The sequence below is a fragment of the Coregonus lavaretus genome (assembly GCF_964263955.1).
Source record: "Coregonus lavaretus genome assembly, chromosome: 8".
Classification (NCBI taxonomy): domain Eukaryota; kingdom Metazoa; phylum Chordata; class Actinopteri; order Salmoniformes; family Salmonidae; genus Coregonus; species Coregonus lavaretus.
In genome coordinates, this window is record NC_139995.1 from 19,250,425 (window position 1) to 19,274,954 (window position 24,530).

General features: G+C 43.2%; 1 protein-coding gene across 3 annotated transcripts; it reads left to right on the forward strand.

Moving 5' to 3' along the window:
• The first annotated feature begins 19 nt into the window (after positions 1 to 19).
• On the forward strand, positions 20 to 21,316 carry LOC311133739 (6-phosphofructo-2-kinase/fructose-2,6-bisphosphatase 4-like). Of its 3 annotated transcripts, none has more exons than XM_084167289.1 (14): positions 20 to 155; positions 4,906 to 5,022; positions 5,164 to 5,260; positions 5,482 to 5,545; positions 5,757 to 5,831; positions 15,147 to 15,203; positions 15,290 to 15,411; positions 17,131 to 17,338; positions 17,469 to 17,615; positions 17,747 to 17,851; positions 18,658 to 18,787; positions 18,887 to 18,949; positions 19,087 to 19,151; positions 19,730 to 20,623. In XM_084167289.1, exons 1-14 carry the CDS (start codon positions 104 to 106, stop codon positions 19,787 to 19,789), a joined length of 1,362 nt encoding a protein of 453 aa, XP_084023415.1. In that variant the 5' UTR covers positions 20 to 103; the 3' UTR covers positions 19,790 to 20,623. The 3 variants fall into 3 exon arrangements, with proteins under 3 accessions (XP_084023415.1, XP_084023416.1, XP_084023414.1); XM_084167290.1 differs by lacking the exon at positions 19,730 to 20,623 and adding an exon at positions 21,249 to 21,316 and having other exon boundaries at positions 38 to 155; XM_084167288.1 differs by lacking the exon at positions 20 to 155 and adding an exon at positions 3,787 to 4,029.
• The last annotated feature ends 3,214 nt before the right edge of the window (positions 21,317 to 24,530 follow it).

Sequence of the window (24,530 nt, forward strand, 5' to 3'; positions counted from 1 at the left end):
GTAGCACGTTTCATTCAGTGTGATTGCCCCGCTCTCATCAGACGCACACACACCACAACCAACCTCTGAGCTTCAACGTTGGCTACATCAGAACTAAACACGGATGATGAGAGGCTGCAGTCGTTTTAAAAGCACGCATAATCTGGATCGGACGGGTAAGGAATTTGGACTTTAGATATTAAGGTTAAAAATACGAATGCATCCATTCGACTAAAGCCGGGCTGTGAATAGCCAACCGATAACAAGTATCGGCTCTGCGGAAGACGTAAACAAGTGCTAATGTCACAGGCGGTCTGTTGCTTTGACGATACAATGTATCTGTTTTGAAGACTGACATCCATGAGAGATTACCACACTGACAAACATGTTATTTATTGCCCATAAACAGCTATTTAATTCGAAGCTGACCTACAACAGAGTCGTAGCCTACAAGTCCATTCATTCAACACAAAAAGCAGTAGGTTCATAGGATACAGTGTAAATGTAGCTTGCAATATGTGGTCAAAGCTTGACAATTCATTTCTATAGCCTATCTGGGGCTAACAGGATTAGGCTACTGGTGGTTCCCTGAGGAAGGGTATAATGTAATATCATGCATTAGGTTCTTGTGGCCGATTTGAAATGACTGCTGAATTTATGCAAAATAATTTATACATTTTCACCACAGACTCTATGGACTCTGTTTCATGAAAACTCATGTAAACTGAATTTTGAGGAACGGCTATGATCAATATATTATATGGCAACGGTAGACATGCTAGGATACTGATAACCATTGGCATTTGTAGGCAAGTGAGTTTCCACATGTTATTACGTCATGTGGCTTCTACACTGAGTGTACAAAACATTAAGGACACCTGCTCTTTCCATGACATTGACTGAGTAGGTGAAAGCTATGATCCCTTATTGATGTCACCTGTTAATTCCACTTCAATCTGTGTAGATGAAGGAGAGGAGACAGGTTAAAGAAGGATTTTTAAGCCTTGAGGCAATTAAGACATGAATTGTGTATGTGTGTTATTCAGAGGCTGAATGGGCAAGACAAAATATGTAAGTGCCTTTAAACGGGGTAGGTGCCAGGCGCACCGGTTTGTGTCAAGAACTGCAACGCTACTGGGTTTTTCATGGGGTGCAACTCAATATTAGGAAGGTGTTCCTAATGTTTGGTATACTCAGTGTGTATCACAGCTGCGACATGGGAAGGGCTGTGCTAGACCAACTTTCTGTTCATGATCTAATGTAGTGTAGAACATCCTTGCAATATATCCTCACAGATATCCTGGAAAACTGCCTCACTGTGGTGTTACAACTGCACCAAATACAAGACTGTCAACTTTGTATGAATTGTGTTTTCACTGCCTCAATTTCTCATAGGGCACTGCTATGCCAATGTTTTGACTATGACTGAATGACAGGTGGGCTTGCCAGGAAGCCTACCTGGCAGGTTGAGAAACCAGGGAATTTACATAGTGGCTAAAGCTTACTGTTGGAAGTCAAAACCTGCTCTAAAGCAGATTGATGCTGACAAATAAGATTTATATCAGGTTGGACGGGTTAGAGAATTGAAATACAACTACAGCATTCACACACAATCATTCAAAAATGGCAAAAGTCTGTCAGGGGCAGGTCTGAAAGTCATATGCTCAGCAAGGTTAGCAGAGCTCCATTTAGTGTGTGTAAGGCACATGCAGTATCCATAGGAAGGCCATGAAAAACTTCTACAGCATTTAATGTGCATTTATTTGTTGTCATAGTGGACAGTCTGAGTAGTTCCCTGTCTCATGCTTTGACATGGCAAGTTTGTTTATTATGACTCAAAGACATTCTTTGGAAATATGACGCTTCCTCTTCCTTCCCACAAACCTTGGTCTATTGCATAATCAGAAGGCATGTATTATAAACTTACACTGTACCTATCACAGCCAGTCAGGCAGGGCATTTGAGAGAAGAGGCCTGTAATGCTTAAATAAACACTCTCTCCATCTCTTATTCCAGTGAAAACATTTGAGTGAATGTGTTCACCTAAAAGGAGCAACAACTTGCTTTGCTCGCAATACAGATTTCTCTACATAAAGACTTAGAAATGGTTAATACATTGTCAATATATAATTAGCTAATGTAAATTGTTATTTATAGCCAAATTCGATGTGGCTTGTATCACAGTAACTCATATGTTTACAGCAGCCATCGCTCCAACACTATTAACTCAGTGGTCAGTTACGCATTTTTTTTACCAACACAGGTGTTCTTCCAAGGGGTTGCAATGGCATTTGTAAACATGGTTACCATAGCTCAAGACAAGGTCATTGCAATACCAGAGAATGAGACAGTCAGAAAATGCAACAAATTAGCAGGTTTAAATGGAAAAGCAACATGAAATTGAAGAAGTATGAACTTTTAGAGAAGTTGCTTGATCTTGCGGTTTGTTGTTGTGGCACTGCCTACCTCTATCATATTCCTGTTACTGTTATGACCCTCAGGTGCCAATTATAATCACTATGAGGTTTATCCACTATGTGTCCACTTCTGAACATTGTGCATGCATTTGTTATTGTGTATTATTATCACCAAGTCTTCTGATCCACCGTCCAGTTTAATGTACTATTAAAACTTCAAAGCCTTAAGCCTAACTAGCCCAATGCTGCCATCTTATGAACATGGAAAACACTACTGGTATTGGAGAGGTGTGCCACAGATGAAAGGGTATACTAATCTTTGGGTGCACCCTTTTGTTTGGGACTCAGATCAAAGTTCTTCACAAACACTGAACCTGTTGGTATCCTGAGGTCATGCAAGCATTACAATGAATTTGGCATTTACCCATCAGCTAATTAATTGTCTCACCATTTGTGATTTTAAGTGTTGTGGAAAAAATCTATAAGTGTTTTTATATCTATTCTGAGCAACATAGTGCCCCCATATTTGTTTTACACCCTAATATCTATGTATTTTTGAGTGCTAAGATGTCCTTGTATATCTTGGTTGCACCTCCACCTTTCATTACATGTCTGTAGCAGCCTACAGTCTATCTCATAGAAATAGACCACAGAAATAGAATCCATGGATCTGTGGATTTGGTTTCTTAATCCTGGTCTTGGGAACCCAAAGGGGTGCACAATTTTGTTTTTGCCTTAGCACTACACACCTGATTCAACCTCTCTCCTCGTTTCACATTTTTGTTTTAGTGCTAAACTGGCACACCTGATTCAATTAGTCAAGGGGTTGATGACAATTAAGGGGTAATTCTAAACGGGATATGATGTTTATGCGTCAACTCAAAAACGGAAGACTTGAGTAGTCTGAATGATAACGGGATATTGGTGTGCATGTAAACGTAGTCAATGTGAAACGTCTGGTGGTCCCGGAGGAGAGGGTTGGGGTATTTGAGGTCGCATTATGTAGTTATTACGGTAAACAGAATATCAGTTTCTCAGAATGTATTTTAAAAAATGTGTGTGTGTGTATATATATCTATATATATATATATATATATATATATATATATATATATATATATATCACATAGGCCTACACGGATACGTTGTTTTTACATGCTCAATGATTTATTCATTGTCCTTGCTTGTAGCTTGATACAATAATACCATCAATGCATAGGAGAATAATGACGTCGAGTAGTGCGCCATTAATCCCAGTATAAACTTGGAAGTAGGAAATTGTAATTGCAGTATTTGTAAATGGCAACTCAGATGCTTACTGCAACAGCGTCACTTCATTATTTCCGAGAAAATATATGCGCGTATTTTCGAGAGATTATGGTAGGCACATACTTCTGATGGTTCCTCGGTCAATTATGACAACCACCACCATACAGCACTAATGCGAGACAGATCTCCTGAAACGCTCCATCAGAAGAGGAGGCCACCATGTCCTCAATGGAAGTGGGAATGGAAACACGACAATCAAACTCTGCAACGCCGCGGGAACTAACTCAAAACCCGCTCAAGAAAATATGGATGCCGTTGCCTTGTAAAAATGGCCTTCCTGATAAACACATTTGTCAGAGAAAGGGTGCGTATAACGATTTCCGACGCGGTTAGACAGCAAGCCGGTTGACTCGCGCTACGCAAGAGCGTTATAATATTTGATGGACAGTGTATGTTGTGAAATTGCATTTTATTAATTGCTAGTTAAATCTTCTTATGTAATTGTGTCATAATCAACTTCCGTGCTTTCTGAAAGATGTGGAGAATTTATTTATGGCGTGACCGTCAGTCTTGGCAATCAATTATTGATGATCTTTGATGCCTGCATCTGATTAACTAGCCTACTGGCTGGTCATGGCTAGAAGGGATTCAGTTTTTGTAAAATTAACGTCATTTTACTTTTCGTAGCAGGTTAGAATAATTTACACAGCAAGTTAGGATCATTGACGTAACAGGTTAGGTGAATTAGGTTAAGGTCCTTGACCCTACTGACTCTGTTCTGACAGCCCCATGGACCATAGAGCTATAAAAGAGGAGGGAGGGAGGGAGGGAGGGAGGGAGGGAGGGAGGGAGGGAGGGAGGGAGGGAGGGAGGGAGGGAGGGAGGGAGGGAGGGAGGGAGGGAGGGAGGGAGGGAGGGAGGGAGGGGTTCTAGAAAGATAAGTGATCTTCTATCTTCTGGTCGGAAAGTCGAAGTTCTAGAAAGATGGCCAAGTTTCCAGTCGTTTTAAACTCATCGAAGTAGGAGATTTCTGTCATTAGTGGCAAACTAGGTCACTTGTAGTCGGATTAATCAGGCTGTAATACACAATTAATTGTTATATACAGCCTGAAACATTAGCCTGCACTGTTTGTTCATGCTTATGTTTCAATGCCAGTCTCTGTCCAAGTAGAATAATTGTAATAACCGTAGAATAATTTAACTAGTCTCTCCCATCCCCTCTCCTCTCTTCCATGTGCAGTATGTATGACCAACTGCCCCACCCTGATAGTGACTGTGGGCCTCCCAGCCAGAGGGAAGACCTATATCTCCAAGAAGCTCACCCGCTATCTCAACTGGATCGGTGTGCCCACCAGAGGTACCAACTTTCAGCCCTTATACCTGAAATGACATTTCCGTAATCCAATCCACTCACACACTCATTGTAAGAATGCCCCTGAACAGTCAATAATATTATCTAGATAAGTAAAGCATGCAACTCTCTCTTTCCCCCATTTAGAATTCAATGTTGGGCAGTACCGGCGTGAGTGTGTGAAGATCTACAAGTCCTTTGAGTTTTTCCGTCCAGACAATGAGGAGGGCCTGAAGATCAGACGGTAAGAAACATTTAGTGCTTTGATCCTCTGCTATGAAAACACTGATCAGATCCTCATCCTTGAATCCCCCAAATTGCCTAACAATATCATAATATTATATTGTTATGTGCCTGTTTTTAACCAGTTGTGAGTAAGCAAACTACATTTCTTTGTCTCTGCTAACCCATTAGTGGCTCTTGTCACTGCTGCCTCTGACTCAGTTTCCCCACTGTCCTTTGCAGGCAGTGTGCGTCAGCAGCACTGAATGATGTTAGACAGTACCTCGCTGATGGAGGCCAAGTTGCTGTGCGTACACTTTTTGAAGAAAAATATCAAATTTGAAAAGCTCCAATGTGGCCAGATTTTGTGCACATTAACATTGGAATGAGATTATCCCATCATGAAGTGCTTTGATATCGCACTGCGTATTTGAATATGGGTTACAGTGCAGGTTCTGGCATTCTCAGTCTGTGTGAACTGTGAGTGATGGTGTGTGTGTGTTCTGTTCTTTCTCCAGGTGTTTGATGCCACTAACACCACTAGAGAGAGGAGAGAGACAATCACTGCGTTTGCTGAGCAGAATGGCTTCAAGGTAATGTTGGCATCTTCAGTGGTGGCGATGACCATGCTTGTGTATAGACGGGTGGGTTGACAATGTCACAACAAAAATGTGGGCGTAACTCAGAGGTAAAAGGCTGTGTTTTCATTCTGATCGGTCAGATGGTTAGCAACAATGACTAGAAGCTGCTGTGTGGTGAATCGTAGATGGCTTATTTCAGCTAGTTGTATTTTGTTCTTGATACCATCTCTTGTTTTGACTGGGAGATGAATTCACCTTTCAGCGGGACGATAACCTAAAACAGAAGGCCAAATCTACACTGGAGTTGCTTACCAATAAGACGGTGAATGTTCTTGAGTGGCCAAGTTAAAGTTTTGTCTTAAATCTGCTTGAAAATATATGGCAAGACTTGAAAAGGGTTGTCTAGCAATGATCAACAACCAATTTGACAGAGCTTGAAGAATTTTGAAAAGAATAATGGGCAAATATTGCACAATCCAGGTGTGGAAAGCTCTTAGACTTTACCCCAAAAGACTCACAGCTGTAATCACTGCCAAAGGTTATTCTAACATGTATTGACTCAGTGGGTTGAATACTTATCTAATCAAGATATATTAGTGTTTTATTTTTCATGTAAAAAAATTGCTTTTTATTTTTGGTAGAGTATTTTGTCTAGATCGTTGACAAAAATGACAAAGCTACAATGTGTAACTTTGGGCTAACTGACCAAATAGAAATGTGAGTTATAGATCTGTCATTCTCATTGAAAGCAAGTCTAAGAAGCGGTAGATCTGTGCTATCTGCACAATCCTATGCTTCCTGTTCTTAAGTTTCGTTTTTTACGTCTTTTACTTTCGGTTTTGTACACCAGCTTCAAACAGCTCAAAATACAATATTTTGGGTTATTGAAAATATATTTCACAGCGGCTTAGATGGTACAATGATTCTCTACACTATACTTGCTTGTTTTGTCACAAACTGAAATTAGGCGAACTATTATAATTTTTAGCAACCAGGAAATTGCAGTGATTCCTGTGTATTGCATCTTTTTAAATCCACTTTAATCCCGCTTTGTAACACAACAAAATGTGGAAAAAGTCAAGGTGTGTGACTACTTTCTGAAGGCACTGTAGCTCGTTTCAGGAAACTAGGCGTATGTCGCGCATCACTACTTCACAGGATAGGCATTTGAACGTAAACATAAATTTTTTTTTATATCAAAATGCATTTTTTGGAGAACGTGAACTTTCATTTACCTTAATAACAAACTTGTATGCCATCTGTAAATACGAATAACATTTTAATTTGGTCCCGTGTAGCTCAGTTGGTAGAGCATGGCGCTTGCAACGCCAGGGTTGTGGGTTTGATTCCCACGGGGGGCCAGTATGAAAATGTCCTCACTATAACAGGGCGGCAGGTAGCTTAGTGGGTAAGAGCGTTGTGCCAGTAACCGAAAGGTCGCTGGTTCTAATCCCCGAGCCGACTAGGTGAAAAATCTGTCGATGTGCCCTTAAGCAAGGCACTTAACCCTAATTGCTCCTGTAAGTCGCTCTGGATAAGAGCGTCTGCTAAATGACTAAAATGTAAATGTAAAATAACTGTAAGTCGCTCTGGATAAGAGCGTCTGCTAAATGACTAAAATGCAATTTACGAACATAGTTGGTTTAGCCATGGAAAAAGACAGGAACCTTCCCGCTAGCCATGATTGGCTGAGATAATGGATGGGCTGGACATGCCGAGAGATGAGTTCGGATTGGTCTGCCATATAGTCCGCTTCTGTCTATAACATGAGCTGCTCAGTATGTGTTTGTAATCGTTTCTAATGCCAATTTTATTTTTTTATTTTTATGTATAATGTTAGCTAGCTAACAAGCTAGAAACTAACCAAAACGTTGTTTAGAAAGTTGATTTTTAGTTGCCTGGTTTGCTAGATTGACATATACTAAATTCATTTTTAAACAGATGGGTTTATTGTTGTTAAAATACACCAGTTATGCTATTTCGGACCACCAGGCTGCTGATGTCATGCAGCCTATCGTTTTTTTGTGTTTTTACTTTTTCATAACGACAATAGAATGTTCATGATGTCACTGCGACAGCTATCTACAGACATGTCGATAGACGTAGTATAAACCAGCCTTTAGTCTTAATCTTTGGTTGTTTAGTACACTACTGTACTCACTCTTTGTAGCACATGGCCTTACATGTGAATCCTTAAAGAGATGGGTGGGGGCTTAAGAGGGTGAGAACGATGCTGAATTGGTGTAGACAAAGAAGAGCTCTCCAGTAGGTGTGCCAAAACATTCAAGGGCCATTTTCTCAAAAGTGGGGTTACAAGTTGATCAACTTTCAAAGAAGAATTATTTTCCATTTGTTCCTCAACTGTAGTGTATGATATACCATTTTCTAGCTCTTGAGTCTCTACTTTTATCCAACGTAAAAAGAAAACACTTTCAAAGTTTGCTACATAAGATCGAGCCGGTCGGTCACTGTTGGCAATAGTCCTTTGATTGTAAGCAAACCCCGTTTGTTTTTAGCCTCGTGGTTGCGCATGCATAGGTTTTGTTGGTGAACACCCCACCCATCGACATCAAATAACCATTTTATTTGTCACATGCTTTGTAAACAACAGGTGTAGACTAACAGTGAAATGCTGACTTACGGGCGCTTCCCAACAATGCAGAGAGAAAGAATAGAATAATATATACACAATGAGTAAGGAAAGCTTGGCTATATACACAGGGTACCAGTACTGAGTCGATGTGCAGGGGTACGAGGTAGATATGTACAGTGGGGAGAACAAGTATTTGATACACTGCTGATTTTGCAGGTTTTCCTACTTACAAAGCATGTAGAGGTCTGTAATTTTATCATAGGTACACTTAAACTGTGAGAGATGGAATCTAAAACAAAACTCCAGAAAATCACATTGTATGATTTTTAAGTAATGAATTTGCATTTTATTGCATGACATAAGTATTTGATACATCAGAAAAGCAGAACTTCATATTTGGTACAGAAACCTTTGTTTGCAATTACAGAGATCATATGTTTCCTGTAGGTCTTGACCAGGTTTGCACACACTGCAGCAGGGATTTTGGCCCACTCCTCCATACAGACCTTCTCCAGATCCTTCAGGTTTCGGGGCTGTCGCTGGGCAATAGACTTTCAGCTCCCTCCAAAGATTTTCTATTGGGTTCAGGTCTGGAGACTGGCTAGGCCACTCCAGGACCTTGAGATGCTTCTTACGGAGCCACTCCTTAGTTGCCCTGGCTGTGTGTTTCGGGTCGTTGTCATGCTGGAAGACCCAGCCACGACCCATCTTCAATGCTCTTACTGAGGGAAGGAGGTTGTTGGCCAAGATCTCGCAATACATGGCCCCATCCATCCTCCCCTCAATACGGTGCAGTCGTCCTGTCCCCTTTGCAGAAAAGCATCCCCAAAGAATGATGTTTCCACCTCCATGCTTCACGGTTGGGATAGTGTTCTTGGGGTTGTACTCATCCTTCTTCTTCCTCCAAACACGGCGAGTGGAGTTTAGACCAAAAAGCTCAATTTTTGTCTCATCAGACCACATGACCTTCTCCCATTCCTCCTCTGGATCATCCATATGGTCATTGGCAAACTTCAGATGGGCCTGGACATGTGCTGGCTTGAGCAGGGGGACCATGCGTGCACTGCAGGATTTTAATCCATGACGGCGTAGTGAGTTACTAATGGTTTTCTTTGAGACTGTGGTCCCAGCTCTCTTCAGGTCATTGACCAGGTCCTGTCGTGTAGTTCTGGGCTGATCCCTCACCTTCCTCATGATCACTGATGCCCCACGAGGTGAGATCTTGCATGGGGCCCCAGACCGAGGGTGATTGACCGTCATCTTGAACTTCTTCCATTTCTAATAATTGCACAAACAGTTGTTGCCTTCTCACCAAGCTGCTTGCCTATTGTCCTGTAGCCCATCCCAGCCTTGTGCAGGTCTACAATTTTATCCCTGATGTCCTTACACAGCTCTCTGGTCTTGGCCATTGTGGAGAGGTTGGAGTCTGTTTGATTGAGTGTGTGGACAGGTGTCTTTTATACAGGTAACGAGTTCAAACAGGTGCAGTTAATACAGGTAATGAGTGGAGAACAGGAGAGCTTCTTAAAGAAAAACTAACAGGTCTGTGAGAGCTGGAATTCTTACTGGTTGGTAGGTGATCAAACACTTATGTCATGCAATAAAATGCAAATTAATTACTTAAAAATCATACAATGTGATTTTCTGGATTTTTGTTTTAGATTCCGTCTCTCACAGTTGAAGTGTACCTATGATACAAATTATAGACCTCTACATGCTTTGTAAGTAGGAAAACCTGCAAAATCGACAGTGTATCAAATACTTGTTCTTCCCACTGTACATATAGGTAGGGATAAAGTGACTAGGCAAAAGGATAGATAATAAACGGTAGCAGCAGCGTATGTGATGAGTCAAGAGATAGGTATTGGTTAACTATTTAACTCACTATTTAGCAGTGTCATGGCTTCGGGATAAAAGCTGTTCAGGGTCCTGTTGGTTCCAGACGTGCTGCATCAGTACCGCTTGCCGTGCAGTAGCAGAGCGAACAGTCTATGACTTGGATGGCTGGAGTCTTTGACAATTTTTAGGGCCTTCTTCTGACACCGCCTGGTATAGAAGTCCTGGATGGCAGGGAGTTCGGCCCCAGTGATGTACTGGGCCGTATGCACTATCCTTTGTATCGCCTTGCGGTCGTGTGACAAGCAGTTGCCATACCAAGCAGTGATGCAGACAGTCAAGATGCTCTCAATGGTGCAGCTGTAGAACCTTTTTGAGGATCTGGGTGCCCATGCCAAATATTTTCAACCCCCTGAGAGGGAAGAGGCATTGTTGTGCCTTCTTCGACATTGTTGGTGTGTGTGGACCATGACAATTCCATAGTGATGTGGACACAGGATCTTGAAGCTCTCAACCCGCTCCACTACAGCCCCGTCAATGGGGGCGTGCCCGGCCCTCCGTTGCCTGTAGTTCCTGATCAGCTCCTTTGTCTTGCTGACGTTGAGGGAGAGGTGGTTGTCTTGGCACCACACTTCCAGGTCACTGACCTCCTCCCTATAGGCTGTCTCATCGTCGTCTGTGGTCAGGCAAACCACTGTGTTGTCAGGAAACTTAATGATGGTGTTGGAGTCGTGCACGGCCATGCAGTTGTGGGTGAACAGGGAGTACAGGAGCACGCACACCTGAGGGGCCCCCGTGTTGAGGGTCAGCGTGGTGGATGTTGTGTTTCCAACCCTCACCACCTGGGCGCAGCCCATCAGGAAGCCACAGAAAACACTGCTCTTTCCTCGTCTGATCATGTGTTCTCGCATACCCCGAGAGCATCTGGTCAGCGCGGCGGTGGCACAGGAATCCTCATCTCTCCCAAGTGGACATTCTCTCTTTTCCCCCTGACCCATCTGTCTATCTCCTCATTTGAGTTCCATGCTGTCACAGTCACTAGCCCATTCAAGCTTAACATCCTTATCATTTAACGCCCTCCAGGTTCCCTTGGAGAGTTCATCAATGAGCTTGACGCCTTGATAAATTCCTTTCCTGAGGATGGCTCACCCCTCACAGTTCTGGGTGACTTCAACCTCCCTACGTCTACCTTTGACTCATCTCTCTCTGCCTCCTTCTTTCCACTCCTTTCCTCTTTTGACCTCACCCTCTCACCGTCCCGTCCCCCTACTCACAAGGCAGGCAATACGCTTGACCTCATCTTTACTAGATGCTGTTCTTCTACTAATCTCACTAACTTCCCTCCAAGTGTCCGACCACTACTTTGTATCCTTTTCTCTCTCGCTCTCATCCAACACTACTCACTCTGCCCCTACTCAGATGGTAATGTGCCGTCGCAACCTTCGCTCTCTCTCTCTTCCATCCTATCATCTGTTCCCTCTGCTAAATCCTTCTCCCTCCGATCTCCTGATTCTGCCTCCTCTCCTCCCTTTCTGCATCTTTTGACTCTCTGTCCCCTATCCTCCCGGCCGGCTCGGTCCTCCCCTCCTGCTCCGTGGCTTGACGACTCATTGCGAGGTCACAGAACAGGGCTCCGGGCAGCCGAGCGGAAATGGAGGAAAACTAGACTCCCTGCGGACCTGTCATCTTTTCACTCCCTCCTCTCTACATTCTCTTCCTGCTGCTAAAGCCACTTTCCACCACTCTAAATGTCAAGCCTCTGCCTCTAACCCTAGGAAGCTCTTTGCCACCTTCTCCTCCCTGCTGAATCCTCCTCCTCCTCCCTCTCTGTGGATGACTTCGTCAACCATTTTGAAAAGAAGGTTGACGACATCCGATCCTCATTTATTAAGTCAAATGACACCACTGGTCCTGCTCACACTGCCCTACCCTATGCTTTGACTTCTTTCTCCCCTCTCTCTCCAGATGGACTCTTACGACTTGAGACGGCCGGCCGCCCAACAACCTGCCCGCTTGACCCTATCCCCTCCTCTCTTCTCCAGACCATTTCCGGAGACCTTCTCCCTTACCTCACCTTGCTCATCAACTCATCCTTGACCGCTGGCTATGTCCCTTCCGTCTTCAAGAGAGCGAGAGTTGCACCCCTCCTCAAAAAACCTACACTCGATCCCTCCGATGACAACAACTACAGACCAATATCCCTTCTTTCTTTTCTCTCCAACTCTTGAGCGTGCCGTCTCTAGCCAACTCTCCTGCTATCTCTCTCAGAATTACCTTCTTGATCCAAACCAGTCAGGTTTCAAGACTGGTCATTCAACTGAGACTGCTCTTCTCGATGTCACGGAGGCTCTCCGCACTGCTAAAGCTAACTCTCTCTCCTCTGCTCTTGTCCTTCTAGACCTGTCTGCTGCCTTGGATACTGTGAACCATCAGATCCTCCTCTCCACCCTCTCTGAGTTGGGCATCTCCGGCGCGGCTCACTCTTGGATTGCGACCTACCTGACAGGTCGCTCCTACCAGGTGGTGTGGCGAGAATCTGTCTCCGCACCACATGCTCTCACCACTGGTGTCCACCAGGGCTCAGTTCTAGGCCCTCTCCTATTCTCTCTATACACCAAGTCACTTGGCTCTGTCATATCCTCACATGGTCTCTCCTATCATTGCTACGCAGACGACACACAATTAATTTTCTCCTTTCCCCCTTCTGATAACCAGGTGGCGAATCGCATCTCTGCATGTCTGGCAGACATATCAGTGTGGATGTCGGATCACCACCTCAAGCTGAACCTCGGCAAGACGGAGCTGCTCTTCCTCCCGGGGAAGGACTGCCCGCTCCATGATCTCGCCATCACGGTTGACAACTCCATCGTGTCCTCCTCCCAGAGTGCGAAGAACCCTAGACAACACCCTGTCGTTCTCCACTAACATCAAAGTGATGACCCGATCCTGCAGGTTCATGGTCTACAACATTCGCAGAGTACGACCCTACCTTACACAGAAAGCCGCACAGGTCCTAATCCAGGCACTTGTCATCTCCCGTCTGGATTACTGCAACTCGCTGTTGGCTGGGCTCCCTGCCTGTGCCATTAAACCCCTACACTTATCCAGAACGCCGCAGCCCGTCTGGTGTTCAACCTTCCCAAGTTCTCTCATGTCACCCCGCTCCTCCGCACATTCCACTGGCTTCCAGTTGAGGCTTGCATCTACTACAAGACCATGGTGCTTGCCTACGGAGCTGTGAGGGGAACGGCACCTCCTTACCTTCAGGCTTTGATCAGACCCTACACCCAAACGAGGGCACTACGTTCATCCACCTCTGGCCTGCTAGCCCCCCTACCTCTACGGAAGTACAGTTCCCGCTCAGCCCAGTCAAAGCTATTTGCTGCTCTGCCACCCCAATGGTGGAACAAGCTCCCCCACGACGCCAGTAAAAAAAAAAAAGGTGGTTGTCCCACTGGCTATCATAAGTTGAATGCACCAATGATGTAAATGTAAGTCCAGGATCCAGTTGCAGAGGGAGGTGTTCAGTCCCAGGGTCCTGGTCCTAAGCTTAGTGATGAGCTTGGAGGGCACTATGGTTTTGAACGCTGAGCTATAGTCAATGAATAGCATTAACGCGTAGGTGTTCCTTTTGTCCAGGTGGGAGAGGGCAGTGTGGAGTGCAATAGAGATTGCATCATCTGTGGATCTGTTGGGGCGGTATGCAAATTGGAGTTGGTCCGGGGTGTCTGGGATGATGGTGTTGATGTGAGCTATGACCAGCCTTTCAAAGCATTTAATGGCTACAGATGTGAGTGCTACGGGGTGATAGTCATTTAGACAGGTTACCTTGGTGTTCTTGGGCACAGCGAGTATGTTGGTCTACATGAAATGTAGGTATTACAGACTAGGTCATGGAGAGGTTAAATAATGTCAGTGAAGACACTTGCCAGCTGGTCAGTGCATGCTCTGAGTAAGCGTCCTGGTAATCCGTCTGGCCCGCAGCCTTTTGAATGTTAACCTGCTTAAAGCTCTTACTCTCATTGACTATGGAGCGCGAGATCACACAGTCGTCTGAAACAGCTGGTGCTCTCATGCATGTTTCAATGTTGCTTGCCTCGATGCAAGCATAGAAGGAATTTAGCTCGTCTGGTAGGCTTGTGTCACTGGGCAGCTCGCGGCTGGGTTTCGACGAGCCTCAGAGCCAGCGTAGTAGAATTCGATCTTAGTCCTGTGTTGACATTTTGACTGTTAAGTGGCTCGTCATGGCGGGATTTCTTACAAGCGTCCGGATTGTCCCACTCCTTGAAAGCGGCAGCTCTTTAGCTCCGTGCGGATGTTGCCTGTAATCCATAGCTTCTGGTTGGGATATGTATGTATGTACGGTCACTGGGGGGGATGACGTCGTCGATTAACTTATTAATGAAGCCGGTGACTGATGTGGTAAACTCCTCAATGTTATCTGATTAATCCTGGAACATATTCCAGTCTGTGCTAGTGAAACAGTCCTGTAGCTTAGGATCCGCTTCATCGGACCAATTCTGTATTGAGTGCGTCACTGGTACTTCCTGTTTTGAGTTTTTGCTTGTAAGCAGGAATCAGGAGGATAGAGTTATGGTCAGATTTGCCAAATGGAGGGCGAGGGAGAGCTTTGAATGTGTGGAGTAAAGGTGATCTAAAGGGTTTTTTTGCCTCTAGTTGCAAAGGTGACGATTTCAGTTTCCCTGCATTAAAATCACCGGCAACTAGGCGCACCACCTCTGGATGTGAGTTTTCTTTCTTTGGCTCTATACAGCTCGTTGAGTGCGGTCTTAGTGCCAGCATTGGTTTGTGGAGGCAGCCACGAAAAATATAGATGAAAACTGGGACTTGGATGTCTTGTCTATCCTGGGGGTTTACAGTCTTCCCTTTTCTCCTAGGTGTTCTTTGTAGAGTCTGTTTGTGAAGACCCTGAAGTCATTGCAGAGAACATTGTGGTGAGTGCTCTTCCACAGTTCCTGTCGCTAACTCTTTGGAGAGAGCCAATTAGTCTTATATCTCCCCTGTCTCTTTCTCTGCTCAGCAAGTGAAGCTGAGCAGCCCTGACTACACCAACTGCAACACAGAGGAGGCTATGGAGGACTTCAAGAAGAGAATCAAGTGTTATGAGAACTCCTATGAGACCTTGGATGAGGTTCTGGACAGGTGAGCAGCTTATCTCACTCACTGAGGAACAAAGAGTTGTCTCCTACTATTTGATTAGCATTTTGTAGACCTGTTCTATTCCAGTGGTAGCTTTTACAGTTGTAATGGGAATTTCCAGGTGAAGAAAAAGGAGAGCAGTTGTTAAGTCCAATCAAAATTAATCTGGTTTATTACAAGAATTCTATGAGAAGACCCTTGCATATTAATCACACAGCACCGAAGGAAGTCACAACATAAGCTGCGACAGAATCACAGTGTCACAGATGCATTATGACTGTGTCCTCGAATTCAGTCTTTAAGACTGGCAGATATTTTATACTGGCAGTTAACGGGTCAAAAGTAAGAACATCAGTACTTTGTTAACAATAGACTAACAAGTGACAACTATACTGAACTAAAATATAAACGCAACATGCAACAATTTCAAAGATTTTACTTAGTTACAGTTCATAGAAGGAAATAAATACATTAGACCCTAACCTATGGATTTCACATGACTGGGCAGGGGGGCAGCCATTAGTGGGCCTGGAAGGGCAAAGGCCCACCCACTGGGGAGTCAGGCCCAGCTAATCAGAATGAGTTGTTCCCGAAAAAAGGGCTTTATTACAGACAGAAATAGTCCTCCCCCCCCCAGACAATCCTGCAGGTGAAGAAGTCTGATGTGGAAGTCCTGGGCTGGCGTGGTTACAAGTGTTCTGCAGTTGTGAGGCCGGTTGGACGTACTGCCAAATTCTCTAATATGGTAGAGAAATCAACATTCAATTCTCTGGCAACAGCTCTGTTGGGCATTCCTGCAGTCAGCATGCCAATTGCACGCTCTCTCAAAACTTGAGAAATCTTTAGCGTTGTGTGACAAATCTGCACATTTTAGAGTGGCCTTTTATTGTCCCCAACACAGGTCAACCTGTCTAATGATCATGTTGTTTTGTGCGTATAGCAGTGTTCTGGGATCTTTTATTTCAGCTCATGAAAAATGGGACCAAGACTTTACATGTTGCGTTTTTATATTTTTGTTCAGTATACTTAGATGCACTATGCAGAAATCACTCTGGCATTTCCCGGTTACTAAAATTCGAATAGTTCGTCTAATTTCAGTTTGTGACAAAATAAGCAAGTATAGTGTAGAGAATCATTGTACCATCTAAACTGCTGTGAAATATATTTTGCATAACCAAAAAATTGCATTTTCAGCTGTTTGAAGCTGGTGTACAAAACAGAAAGTAAAAGACGCAAAAAAGAAACGTAAGAACAGGAAGCATAGGATTGGTACACATAGAACCGCTTCTACTGCTTCTTAGACTTGGTCTTAATCTGAATGACAGATCTATAACTATATTTCTATGTGAATTTGGTCAGGTCGCCCAAGAAGTTACATATTGTAACTTTAAGTAAATATGGTACTTAAACATGGTTAACTCCTGTTTCCCTTCCCACAAGGTAAATCATCTGCCTGTGTCTTCCTGCATATACAATCATGTTTATTACATTTACATTTGTCATTTAGCAGACATATCAATCCATATCCACAGTAAATCAAATGCAGGAAAATAATGAATCAAATAATGTCCCATTACAACAGTCAATGACATGTTGCTTTTCCTTTAATCTGTGAATAATTTTAAAGCTGGTTTCAGTGCATGTTGTTTCTATGAGGTGTTCTCTCTCTTATATAGTAAGGAATTCCTAAAGCTCTGACATGTCCCTCCCACACTCTCCCAGGCATCTGTCCTACATTAAGATCATGGATGTGGGCCGGAGGTACCTGGTGAACCACGTCCAGGACCACATCCAGAGCCGCATCGTCTACTACCTCATGAACATCCACATCACGCCACGCTCCATCTACCTGTGTCGCCATGGCGAGAGTGACCTCAACGTCAAGGGCTCCATTGGAGGAGACTCTGGGCTCTCACCCAGGGGCAAGGAGGTACGGCTAACTCTCTATCCTTAGACTATCTCTACCTTACATGTTCAACTTTTCATTTCTTCAATATTGAATAAGTTTCATAAGTTCTTTTTTTTTCTTCTCTCTTTTGTGTTGATTGTTCCTTGTGCAGTTTGCCAAGTATCTGAGCCAGTTCATCCAGTCTCAGGAGATCAGTGATCTGAAGGTGTGGACCAGCCAGATGAAGAGGACCATCCAGACAGCTGAGGCTTTGGCTGTGCCCTACGAGCAGTGGAAGGCTCTCAACGAGATAGACGCGGTGAGGACTCGACTCGCCTACTCGACTCAAAAATGCGACCTGTGTGACTCTAAAAAGTGTGTATGTCTGTGATACTCAAATACACCATGCATTTTGTATATCTGAAGTGGTGTGTTCTGTGCTATTCTCAGGGTGTGTGTGAGGAGATGATGTATGAGGAGATCCAGCAGCACTACCCTCTGGAGTTTGCAATGAGGGACCAGGACAAATACCGCTACCGTTACCCGAAGGGAGAGGTGAGTGAGAGGAGAGCATTCTCTAATGCCTCATTTAATCACATGTATGTATTATGAAAGGGCTCTGCCAACCTGGATACTGGTTTTATGTGTGCCAAGAAATGTGTGTGAGAACTTGCTTCTACTCCGCTGTAGTTCTTCACAATGGGAATTTGCATCAAAATAGGTGAGAAACTAAGTGAATGTTTTGCTCATGGGGTCAAAATGTTGTTTCTTTTGGCACTGGGACATTAAACCACATCCAGGTGGCTAATAGCCACGTACACCTTGCTAATGAGCCCAGCCTGGAAAAGCTGCCTCTCAGACAGCTTCAGCTAAGCCCCAGGCTGTAGTAAATAAAGCCCCCTTCCTCTCCCTGTCTGTCTGTCTGCTCCAGACTCTGGGTCCAGGCTGTTTTTCAGTGGGCATGAACATGCAGTGGTGTGTCCTCACATTTAGTCCATCCCATTAATGCCCATTACTGCCACTTAGCGAGATGGTGGTGATTAGCGAGGCGGTCTATCCCACTCACAGTGGTGGGAGAGGGCATTGTTGTCTAAGACACTTTACTGCAGTACTAATGGCTTAACGTCATGTGGCCCTACATTAGGATTAGGTGTTCTACCTTGTTCTTTCTACTGTAGACCCCATTACTGAAGATAATTTCTCATGTTGTAGGATTTGTCTGTGCCCTGTTATTGCCCTTACTTGAAGTTTTTGTGTGAGACCCTATTGTGACCCTGCCCTTTTGGGCGAGTGTCTTTTGTTTGTCTGCCTGTCTATCTGTGTGTCTGTGAGTATATCTGACAGTTGCCCTGTCCCCTCAGTCCTATGAGGACCTGGTGCAGAGGTTAGAGCCGGTCATCATGGAGCTGGAGAGGCAGGAGAATGTCCTGGTCATCTGTCATCAGGCTGTCATGCGCTGCCTGCTGGCCTACTTCCTTGATAAGACAGCAGGTCAGTCTGATTGTCTCTCCTGGATAAGAGTGATGGACGGAATGTGTTGTTTGTAGATCTTTTGTAATAGATTTATTGGTTGTGTGTGTTGTTTCTCAGAGGAGCTGCCCTACCTGAAGTGCCCACTGCACACTGTGCTGAAGCTCACACCAGTTGCTTATGGTAAGACTGGCCTTCCACTGCTACCCAGTCCTGTCTGCACCTGCGTCAATGTAAATTGTGAAATAACATAAATATTTTACTATTGGATTTAGTGGTTTATAATGCAAAAAATTCACCTTTCTGGGCTCTGTCTTCAGGCTGTAAGGTGGAGTCAATCTACCTAAATGTGGATGCAGTGAACACTCACAGAGACAAACCAGAGGTTGGTATATCTACATACACTCTCTCACACACACACACACACTAATTTGGTGGATAAGTTGGAGTATGTGTTATGCTTGACAGATGACACTCAACTCTGTAACCTGTTGTTGAGGAGCATTTGAATGCAGCTGTAGTGCTTTTCAACAGTCCCGGTTGCCGTGGCTTCACAATCAGAAGTGTTTAATAGTAGGGCTTAGAGTGGATTTTCTATTGTAGATACGTGTTCTGTTCACTGATATCAGTACTAAAGATGGTGATAGTGACTCATGTTGTGACCTTTGTCCATCGCCTTTTCACACCCTCTACCTGAATATACCTGTTAGAGGATTGTGGGATAGAACGCCATGATTTATGATGTCATCAGGTGAGATCTGTCATTAGGAATCATGCTCATGCCATTTCTTTATCGTAGACGTAGAGAAGAATTTTGGGAGTGTAACTTTGAGAATCAACTTGGGTAATTAAATAATGTACTGTATATCTTTATCACATCCTGTCTTTCCCACCCATCAACCCATTCCATCTATTTTGTTCCCCTGATGTTTGACCCCAACCTTTTGTTTCATTGCTGAACAGAACGTAGAGGTGTCACGGATGGCAGAGGAAGCTTTGCTAACAGTACCAGCTCATCAGTGAAATAGTGTCCCTCACTCACTCTCTCCCACACACTCCCTTCTTTCCACTCCTCCCTCTGGCCCTGCCTCCTTATTTCCTCCTCCAATCAAGCAGTTAGTCCTCAATTACTCATACCCTCTTTACTTCCTGACATCAAAGTCACTCTAATTGTTCTACTCAGATTGAGTTGAAGTATTCAATTAAAGTAATGATAATTAACTGGAATCCAGTTGATTTGTGAATATCCTTACTATAAGGGTCTGGTGTCCTTTTTTTTGGTCTGTTTATTGAAATTATATTTTTCTCTCCAAATTGACATGCGCATAATGGTTTTGCAAATCAATGTTGTACTTCCAAATGTGAAGCGATGAACCAGAGCACATTTAATTTCAAATGTTTCTTTTAATTTTTGGATAATCTTTTTAATTTAGTCTCATGGAAGAGTGGGGATCCTAATAAAATACCACAATGCCTATTCAGGAAGCTCAGTATTTAGATTATTTGTCAGTCGTGTGGCTGTTGATATGAATGTGAATCAATGTCTTAATTAGTTTAAAAGTTGAGTGTGTGTCTGTCAGTATTCATTGCGTTGCACAAATGTCTACTTGATTTGAGGTTGTGTTTTGCACCTGGACTCTGAGACTTAAACTCTTTAGTACTTCTTTAATTATTTATTTTTTAATTCAGTTTAGTGTTTTTTAAAATTAAATGTTTATTCATGATCATGTATGAAGAAGGCCCAGAGGAAAACAACATTGTTTTATTAAAATGTGAAGGTCTCTGCTCAGTATGGAATATGACTGGGAGTAATTTCCACATCACTGTTTGACTGCTAATAAAATCTACTTGACCAGCCCTGCTGTATTTTATGTATCAAAACATCAAATGTCATGTTTTTGTTCTACAAATGTCTTGATAACCCTCTCATATACTGTGCTATGCAAATAAGTAGCATTTGTTCCTCGACCTTATTCGTATGCAAAGGCTGTATTGGAAATAATTTCCCCTGTAGAGTACGAACGCCTATTCATCAGACTCGGTGCTTGTCCTTCTGCCCGGGACCGTAACCATTACCATAGCAGTAACTATCCTCATCCACAAAGCCTACTGCAAAACATGCTTCTTGCCCCCCCCTTCCACTAATTTACTTTTCTTAGATTAGGGATGGGACATTTTGTAGACCTGCAGATCAAAATGTAGAATTGCAGGATCATTTGCTGTAAAACTGCATATTTTTCTTTCCGCCCTATGGCAAAATGAGTAAAATTGCATGAAACTAAACCATATCTCTGCGACAAACATAAACACCAGTATACGTCACTGTGTATAGCAGCACATGGTGCCTCTCACTAAAATTAAATGCTAGCACTTCTATGCCTTGATGCACATCTCCTTTGTTTTGAAATACCATGGACAGATTTGATTAGTCAGCCTGGTGTTGTCTTCGAAGGGATGTAAAATGTATATGTTCCTCTTTCAGAACGTCAACATTCATCGCACCACAGAAGATGCCTTGCAGACAGTCCCAGCTCTCCTCTGAAATCAAAGCCAATCGGGTTGAAGTTGGGCCCCTTCTGTCTCCCAGATTTGTCACTACGTGTCGTTACTTGTGGCCCTAGTCTGGACATGATCTGTTCAACAACCCACTCAACCGATGCTTCTTTGTTGGATGATGTGATGTTTTCCACTCCTCCTTCCTCTCTGAGCACACCCTCATCTTCTTTTGGTGTCTGTGTTCAGAGCAATGTGACCTGAAGGATCCAGAGCCTTTTGGCCTTTCATTAAGCATCTTACATTTTCCTGTACTGCTGTCTTTCATAGGTATAATTCTCAGTCTACAGCACATTCAGTCCAATTGTTAGAGGTCCGAATAGAAATGTGAATACAATTAACAGTTCTGCTTGTATAGTAGGGTTTTGGGGTATGCGTTCAGGGAATTACTCGGACCCATTACCTATTGCTGCTCTAATCTCATGGTAGGAAGAGCCATATGTCCCTTGGTACTAGTTTGGTTTATGTGTGTTAAGGCTTTATGTACAGCTGACAGTCTTGTCTAGGAGAGAAAGGGACTGAAACTTATTTTTGTAAAGTATGAACTCCCTCAGTATCTATGTTTCCATTAACTTGTCCAGAGATTTATTTTGTCAACATTTAGAAAATGTGCATAGAAAATAGATTTGACAATTGCCTTCTACATAGTGTGTTTCCGTTGAACATTCTTGTCGATAAAAACAGCCGGACGTAATGACGTCACACCAACAAAACAAAACATGTGTGTTGAATAGAAATACAGTGGTTGAAGTGTTTCCATTACCCATTAGGCAAATTGCACAATCATAAATTGGCGACTGCCTGTATGCCCTCCCACCTATCTGTTACATGTCTCAGGTAGCTCGCAAAAGTCAGCATGGATAGAATGCAAGAATTTACCTATATTTGCCATATTCTAATAATTATCACGTGCCAACATATCGCCTTGGTCTGTGCCGTAAAAAAAACTATGCACACTCTTGGCATTCTCTCAAACAGCTTCACCTGGAATGCTTTTCCAACAGTCTTGAAGGAGTTCCCACATATGCTGAGCACTTGTTGGCTGCTTTTCCTTCACTCTGCGGTCCAACTCATCCCAAACCATCTCAATTGGGTTGAGGTCGGGGGATTGTGGAGGCCAGGTCATCTGATGCAGCACCCCTTCACTCTCCTTCTTGGTAAAATAGCCCTTATACAGCCTGGAGGTGTGTTGGGTCATTGTCCTGTTGAAAAACAAATGATAGTCCCACTAAGGCCAAACCATATGGCATGGCGTATAGCTGCAGAATTCTGTTGTAGCCATGCTTGTTAAGTGTGCCTTGAATTCTAAATATATCACAGTGTCACCAGCAAAGCACCATAACACCACCTCCTCCATGCTTTACGGTGGGAAATACACATGCAGAGATCCTCCGTTCACCCACACCACGTCTCACAAAGACACGGCGGTTGTAACCAAAAATCTCAAATTTGGACTCCAGACCAAATTACAAATTTCCACCGGTCTAATGTCCATTGCTCGTGTTTCTTGACCCAAGCAAGTCTCTTCTTATTGGTGTCCTTTTATTAGTGGTTTCTTTGCAGCAATTCGGCCATGAAGGCCTGATTCACACAGTATCCTCTGAACAGTTGATGTTGAGATGTGTCTATTACTTGAACTCTGTGAAGCATTTATTTGGGCTGCAATTTCTGAGGCTGGTAACTCTAATGAACTTATCCTCTGCAGCAGAGGTAACTCTGGGTCTTCCACTCCTGTGGCGGTCCTCATGAGAATCAGTTTCATCATAGCACTTGATGGTTTTTGCTTAAAGTAATGTTGGACGGTCGTTTCTCTTTGCTTATTTGAGCTGTTCTTGCCATAATATAGACTTGGTCTTTTACCAAATAGGGCTATCTTCTGTATACCCACCCACCTTGTCACAACACAACTGATTGGCTCAAACACATTAAGAAGGAAAGAAATTCCACAAATTAACTTTTAAGAAGGCACACCTGTTAATTGAAATGCATTCTAGGTGACTACCTCATGAAGCTGGTTGAGAGAATGCAAGAGTGTGCAAAGCTGTCATCAAGGCAAAGGGTGGCTATTTGAAGAATCTGAAATATAAAATATATTTTGATTTGTTTAACACTTTTTTGGTTACTACATAGTTTTGATGTCTTCACTATTATTCTACAATGTAGAAAGTAGTAAAAATAAAGAAAGACCCTTGAATGAGTAGGTGTTCTAAAACTTTTGACCAGTAGTGTAGTTGAAAAATGGATTTAGCAGGCAGTAGGTATTTAGAATTAAATGTGGAGTGGAGCTTCATAGTTGTGTTGACATCGAGTGCCCTGCGTACTTTAAATTATTCGGCAATCATAATTCATTCGAAAAACACTTTCCACCATCATTTGTCGCAATATAGAAAGTTAGTCTTTTTTTAATCTTTCAAAAATGTCTCCTTTATCTGCCGTTTCCATTACACATGTCGCAAAGATTGTTTTTGTGACATTGCTTTCGTCGAATAAACCTGGGTCAATGGAAACCACTTGTCTAATTTGAACCTTAGAAGTGTCACTGTGTTGTCTTTTCATGTCAATGTGTTATATAAAAATGTAATCTACAGGTAACTGTCAAAATAATGTAAACACTTTAATAAATGAGGGATACAAAGTACAGTGGGGGAAAAAAGTATTTAGTCAGCCACCAATTGTGCAAGTTCTCCCACTTAAAAAGATGAGAGAGGCCTGTAATTTTCATCATAGGTACACGTCAACTATGACAGACAAAAATAGATTTTTTTTCTCCAGAAAAATCACATTGTAGGATTTATGAATTTATTTGCAAATTATGGTGGAAAATAAGTATTTGGTCAATAACAAAAGTTTCTCAATACTTTGTTATATACCCTTTGTTGGCAATGACACAGGTCAGACGTTTTCTGTAAGTCTTCACAAGGTTTTCATACACTGTTGCTGGTATTTTGGCCCATTCCTCCATGCAGATCTCCTCTAGAGCAGTGATGTTTTGGGGCTGTCGCTGGGCAACACGGACTTTCAACTCCCTCCAAAGATTTTCTATGGGGTTGAGATCTGGAGAATGGCTAGGCCACTCCAGGACCTTGAAATGCTTCTTACGAAGCCACTCCTTCGTTGCCCGGGCGGTGTGTTTGGGATCATTGTCATGCTGAAAGACCCAGCCACGTTTCATCTTCAATGCCCTTGCTGATGGAAGGAGGTTTTCACTCAA